Below are 6,702 nucleotides of genomic sequence, written 5' to 3'. Positions count from 1 at the left end.
GACCTTAAACTTGGCTTCAAATTTTAACTTTGACCTCCAACTTTCAAAGTGCACAAATAGACACTTTAACTATCCAACCTTTTAATAAATAAACACGCGTGTCTTACCTGGCAAAACGCGTGATGTGCACGCATTTTGCGCGAGTGAGAAGTAATTTTTGAGGCACACAACAATGAAAAAAATGCTGAAATGACAACTCTACCCTTAATTAATTATTTTTTTTTTTAGTTCTAAAATGGACGTGTAAAGTGTTTAATTAGTTGGCAGCCATTGAGTGGCTCGCTAATACACGTGGCAGCGTTTGCATTTCACGCTCTTGGCTCCAAAAATCACGTGTTTATTTATTAAAAGATTGGATAGTTAAAGTGCTTGTTTGTGCACTATGAAAGTTGGAGGTCAAAGTTAAAATTTGAAGCCAAGTTTAAGGTCAAATATATGTATTATCCCAAATGATTATAAGACAAAGCCAACTCCGTAATTCTGGTTAGGTTGCCTATGGAATCGGGAATGGAACCAGAGAATTGACATCCTTCGAGGTACAATATATTCAAGGAACTGAAGGCGCTAATTGAATCAGGCAGCTCACCAGAGATGCTTGTGGATGAAATATCCAACTCCATTAACAGAGTGTTGCTCCGGTGGATCTTTGGAAAAACTCCTTTGACAAGATCATTCCCTCTCAATTGGAGTCTTTCCAAGTTTGGCATAAGGAAAAAGCTCTCTGTGAGAACACCTCGCAGATTAGTATGTGCAAGATCCACATACCTTAAGGAAGAAGAAATATTCACAGGTATCGGAGATAAGATGTTGACATAAGAGAGAGAAAGTATCTCCAGATTTGTGAAGTTCTGAAACATTGCTTCAAATGTTCTCTCATCAAGTTGTAATCCATTACTATCAGTGTTTTATTAGGAAAATGTAATGGGACTGGTTTAAGAGTCGCCACTTAATTTTTAAAGAAAAATCAAGAAAAACTAATTTTCAATAGATTAAAGCAGGGAATCAATTGAAAATACTTAAGGGGGGTTCGGGGTTCTTATTAGCATTTCGGGAAGGGTTTGAAAGCACCCGAAATGCGCGATTATCCGACAATTAATTACTTGGCTAAATAATTTTAACTTAGCTTGATTTGCGAAATTAAACTATTTTATAGTTAAAACTTATTTTAAAGGGGAAAAAAGGAAATATTTAGATACTATCTAAGTGAGTTATCCTGCAAAATTATTCCTTTAAGTCTTGATAAGAGATGACTGGTTTAGTTAAGTTATTGAATCAAAATAAGCGTCTTACGGAGAGAGAAAGAGAGTTAGGCCCAGATCTGGTTTCTGTCCGCCTGGACCAATATTTGGGCCCATTTTCGTTTTGGACCCATTTGAATCACCTGTACATGTCCTAAACTAACATAAAAGAAATATATTTTATCTTTGAGCCTTAGGCCCATTCTTCACCTGTCCTAAACTTCTGATAGAGTATTAATAATTAAAAGACAAGGGCTTGGGCAATAACAAAAATACAAATTTAAATCATTAAGAGTGGGCCTTCGGCCCAATCTTTTCAACTCTTGATTTCTTGCACGTCTTTTCAACTCTGGGGCCTGTTCGTCAATTTTAGTGGCTGACCGACTCGATAAAGGAGGATTTGAGCCTTTACGGCTCTCTCAAAATGCAAATAAGAGGAGAATGGGAGTCCAAGAGGACTCAGACGGTACCATGCAACAAAACAAAGAAAAGATAAGGATTAGTATTTAATAATGTCATCTTAAAACCACAACTTAACACGGTAACACAAATTTACCAATCACAAAATAATCATCTACCAAAGGGAACACCACCAAACATACTTCAGGCAAGCAAAACAATTAAAATGGAATAATGAGGCATCCAAGTTACAGTAGCTAATTTACTCTTCTCTTTCAAGAGCAAAGAGAGCTACTGCTCATTCCCAGAACATCCAACAATGACAAAAATCAATGAATGGATTCTTAAGACTTCAACAATAACAAGATAAATAGGCAGAGACAAATGACTCCTTGATGATGACACAATACATTGACAATAAACTATTGAAAGGAGACCAAGATATTGAAAAATGTAAGACACATGCATACTCAAAAGATAAAACCCATAAGAAAAGTTTACAGATGGTATTATAGGAGTGGATTATTTCATGATGAACGAGTAATTAGTACACGGCAAATGGTTTGAAATGTAGAGGGAGCATGCCAATGAAACAATCAGTCATATCTTGACAACAATCAAAGTCCTCTGCCAGAAAAAATTCACAAACTAAAGAAATGAGCAAGTTGATTTTTTTTTTTTTTTTTTTTACTTTGAAGCAAAAGTTGTAAAATGAAGTAAAAAAAATGACCGGATATGATTGATTTGATGATTTAAACCTTCATGAATAACAGTCATCGAGCAGTATCCAAGCTAAACACGACACACCTAATACTTAAATTGCACAAACAAAGTAACCCAAACCCAAGCACATCAAGCATTAAAGTTGAGATAAGGGATCACGAACAGAACTTAAAAGAATAGCAAAGAAACACCAACGCTAAATGCAAAGTTACAAACCTCGACTCGACTGATTAATGGACTCATATAGGAACAAATAGGTCACATCGGGACATTTAACAAACCAACAATAACTAATAACAAACAGCCATGTAATGGGACTTTTCCGACATCAGAACACATCATTTTCTTAGAAACCGGAAAAAGGGCGAAGAGAGTGTCATAAAGAAAGAGACAATACCTTTTTCGGGCAGCGAACAAGGGCGAGGCGAGCGGATGAGCAGCGACTTTCACACTAACGCGAGACACAAGCAAAGAAACAGCGGACTCGGGCAAATCTCATCCCAACCGAGCTTTGAAGGAGCCGGTAGCGAAATGAAAACAAAGAAAACTTAATTCTCCTTTGCTTTCTTAATGTATTTAGTACGTATTTCGACTACTCCGCTTAGGCTGTCTAGGTATTTTGCTAAAGAAATCCGACTGAAAAAAATCTCTCTAACCTTTCCTATCCTTTTCTCTGCCTTCGCCAGAATTTTTCTAACTAAAAAAAGGGCCCCCCTTTCCAACAGTAAACAACAACAAACATATATAGTAAGGAAATTAGGGTTCCAAAGTTGGGGGGAAATGGATGAAAAAATCGATAAGAAAGGCCCATCCAAAATTCAAACTTCCAATTTTTTCACCAATAAAGGAAGACATACTTTTCTCAAATTTTTCGCCCCATTTCGAAAGAGGAAAGGGGAGAAAACGTATGCTGCTGCTAATGTACGGATCGAGAGGGACGTGAGGAAGGAGACAAAATCGCAGTGTACCCTCTCTGTTCCTCGTTACTTTCCGTCTGTCTCCGTATAAATTAACACCGCTGCTGATGGCTTGTGAACGTTGGAGAGAATTGGAGTTGGATGCCGTGAGATTGCTGTTGGAATTTGACGCTGTACTGTGTTGCTTTCCGTTTGCTCACTGTTCTGTCTAAGAACATTTGGAGCTGGAATGTCCTACTGGGTTCTATTTTGTGAAGGAAGAGGGGAGTGGGCTGGGAATTAATTTGTTGTTGGGAAGATTGGAATGGGTTGGAAGATAGGTGGAGTTGTGCTGGAACAGTGGGGAAAATGGGCTGCTGGAAGTTTGCTAAAAATGCAAAATGCAAGTCCAAAATTAGATTGGTGGGAATTAACTTAAGCCTTTGCCATATGATTTAAATCATAGCCAATCGGGGATTAGAGATGTAGGGATAAGTTCGGCTAGCAATTTAAATAAGACAAACTAACATAATTAACTTACAAGCTCTTTAATCTTAACGAAATAAAATAATTAATTTAATTATAAACTAAATAATTTAAAAATATAAACTATTATATAACTAAAATTAACTAACCAATATTTAATTAAAAGAAAAAATATTTTTAGACTATTTTCGAATATTCATAAAATGTACAAATTAATGTATAATTATATAAAACATATATATTATTTAAAATTTATAAAAATGACAAACTATTTAAGATAACTCGCAAATTATTTTAATTTTTATAAAATTAATTCTTCTAAATCTTTTTAAATTAGAGAAGCTCAAAATTAAATTTCTATCGTAGAGGGTCAAAATTGGGTGTCAACAATCAGAAAGATGAAGTGAAACCAAATTGGAAAGGTATGAGATTTCTGTTGGGATTTTTCCATCAAAGTAAGAATTAGAAAGGTTGAAATGCCTCAAATTCGTCAATCAGCCAATGTTATGTGGGATTGAAGAATAGTTGAAGTCATTGTAAGCAAGGTTTAGTGTTTGGAGATGATGAAGTTGGAAGAGGCTGCTATTGGGATGAAAAGTGCCAAAAAGCCGACTACAACTAAGGTCTAACCTGATAACATGACCGTTTAATAAGTCACAAGTGACTCCATCCCAACTGCAGCAATCCCTACTCTCATTCCAAGACTTTGTTTTGGGAAACATCTTCATCACACCAATAACTACAGTACTCTTCGGACATATTTTGAAAGGATTGTTTGAACAGAAGCAAAGCAGAAGCTTCAGTGGGAGAGCAAAGATGATGATCAAAGGATGAAGAAAAACATTCACGTATTAAAAACACAAAACAGAGAAATGAATAAAAGAAAAACAGACTCATGGCCATTTTTTGTTTGTTTGTTTTCACCAAATAACAGGATGGATGTTCTTCTTACAAATCAATCAGTTTTATCCACACAGATATATACCACTTTCTAAGTGTCCTATGTAAATTGAATACCTATAACATACTGATTAATGTAATCCTACGAGTAAAGTTTCAAGAAGGTAGGATGTGCGCAGACCTTTATGAAGTAAGAATACAAACAACAAAAAATTTCAATGAAAAAATATAATATAAAGTTAGAATAATCAAATCTTACTCAAAACATTAAGAAGATTAAACAATGGTATTGAAATAATTGCACTGAATTTGATAAGTTGATATAATAATATTAAAATAGTATTGATTTCGCTACATAAAAAATTATCTATATATAACGGCAATTAATTTAGTTTAATTGCCGCTAAATATGTATTTTTAACGGCAATTAACACTCTTTGCATATGCCCCTAAAGCCTTTAGCGACATTGGATCTAATGACACTTAACTAATACCGGCAAAATCTTTAACACTCTTTAATAATGTGTATATTTATTGCCGCTAAAAGTTATTTTTGTTGTAGTGTTTGTTGCAGTGCTTGTAATTCAAAGTATACACCAAAAAACAAATTTGATCTTTTTTTAACACCCAACAATTTATTTTGCATAATGCAAAAGGTTTTACCGTTTGGTAGGCTTTAGAATATTCAATAATGAATAAATAAAAATAGTAATAGGAATAAAAAAGGTAAAAATAATAATATGGGTTCATGATGATCGTTAATATATAAATAAATCAATAAAATAAGTAGTCATGTAAGAAAGAATGCTATAATTATCTAAACACTATTTTATTTCTTAATTATTACAACGACCTCCATATTAAATAAAGAAAAAAGTTAACTAAACATTATTTTATAAAGTAACGTTGTTGACTTGACTATGCATGAGACTATGATGTATAAAATGGGGTACTAACTAATTTGTGGTTGCAAAAAAAGTTGTCCCAAGTGTTAACTCAAGTCTTTAAGTCAGTGTTGGTAGATAGTACCACTTTCACATCACCAACTACGCAACTTGTGGTCCATAGATGAGTACTACTCACTTCTAACAACTTGTTACTCATATTTTGTAGTGTTCCACAAGACTTTTTAGAGGACGGAGAAGACTTAACAAAATAATTCTCTCTATATCCTAATTTTCTCTAGATGTTGAGTTCATTTCGAGGTCATTAATTATCGTTGCAGTGTGTGTTAGGCAAGATGATGTGAAGTTGGTCCCATTATGTGGGAAAAAAAAGTCATTAACTATCTCTGCAGGGTGTGTTACGCAAGATGATGCGAAATTGGTCCCATTATGTGGAAAATTTTCTGCAGAACTTCTAAGAAATTTCCAATGAGAGAAACTATTTCTTGACTAAGTCAAGTGAGGAAAAAAATGAACAATAATACCGTGTGGAAATTTTTTTTCTTTTTCTTTTATTTGCTTTTTATTCAAAATTTTGTTTGATATGTGTCTTAATTTTCTGCATAATTAGCATGTTTTGAATAACTTGGTGAAGATCATTTTATGAGAAATTTCCAAGACTTTTCATATTTAGTTAATGAGGGAATCTCCATATATATGATACAGTTCAAACATGAAGAGATGGGAGAATAACCAAAGTAGTAGAGAGGCTGTTTTCGTAGACCACTACAAGAAAAATGTGAATTACATTGAGATTTTTCTGGGAATTATTAATGAAAATTCGCAGGAAAATATGTTTCCTACGGATTTTCCTATCAAAAAGAATCCAAAGGTAAAACCTTCGTAGGTAATTATTTCCTGTGAATTTCAAAATCCCCAAGTAATTTACTTAGGGATTTAAATTTCGCAGGTAAATAACTTGCGATTTTTCTTGCAAAAAACACCAAAAATATCCCAAATTTTTTCCAATTTATTCGCAAGTAAATCCGCGTAAAGATATTCTAATTAATCTTTAAAAAATTCTTGTAAATAATATTAATTTTTATTTCCCAGTTACATCTAACACCACTCACCCCACTGCCCACCCATTTATCTTGCATACCATTTTTCATACCA

The 6,702-nt window shown here is 33.9% G+C and overlaps 1 protein-coding gene across 1 annotated transcript in view; it reads right to left on the bottom strand.

Moving 5' to 3' along the window:
* Positions 1-134, bottom strand: part of LOC107060164 (receptor-like protein 12) — a 1,592-nt gene extending 1,458 nt beyond the window's left edge. Inside the window, exon 1 of the mRNA XM_015307739.1 lies at positions 108-134. Within this exon, the coding sequence (XP_015163225.1) occupies positions 108-134 (27 nt within the window). The remainder of the gene's footprint in view (positions 1-107) is intronic.
* Between the last annotated feature and the right edge of the window lie 6,568 nt (positions 135-6,702).

This window comes from Solanum tuberosum, unplaced genomic scaffold (genome assembly GCF_000226075.1).
Source record: "Solanum tuberosum cultivar DM 1-3 516 R44 unplaced genomic scaffold, SolTub_3.0 scf00063, whole genome shotgun sequence".
NCBI lineage: Eukaryota > Viridiplantae > Streptophyta > Magnoliopsida > Solanales > Solanaceae > Solanum > Solanum tuberosum.
This window is presented reverse-complemented; position numbering and strand designations above follow the sequence as displayed.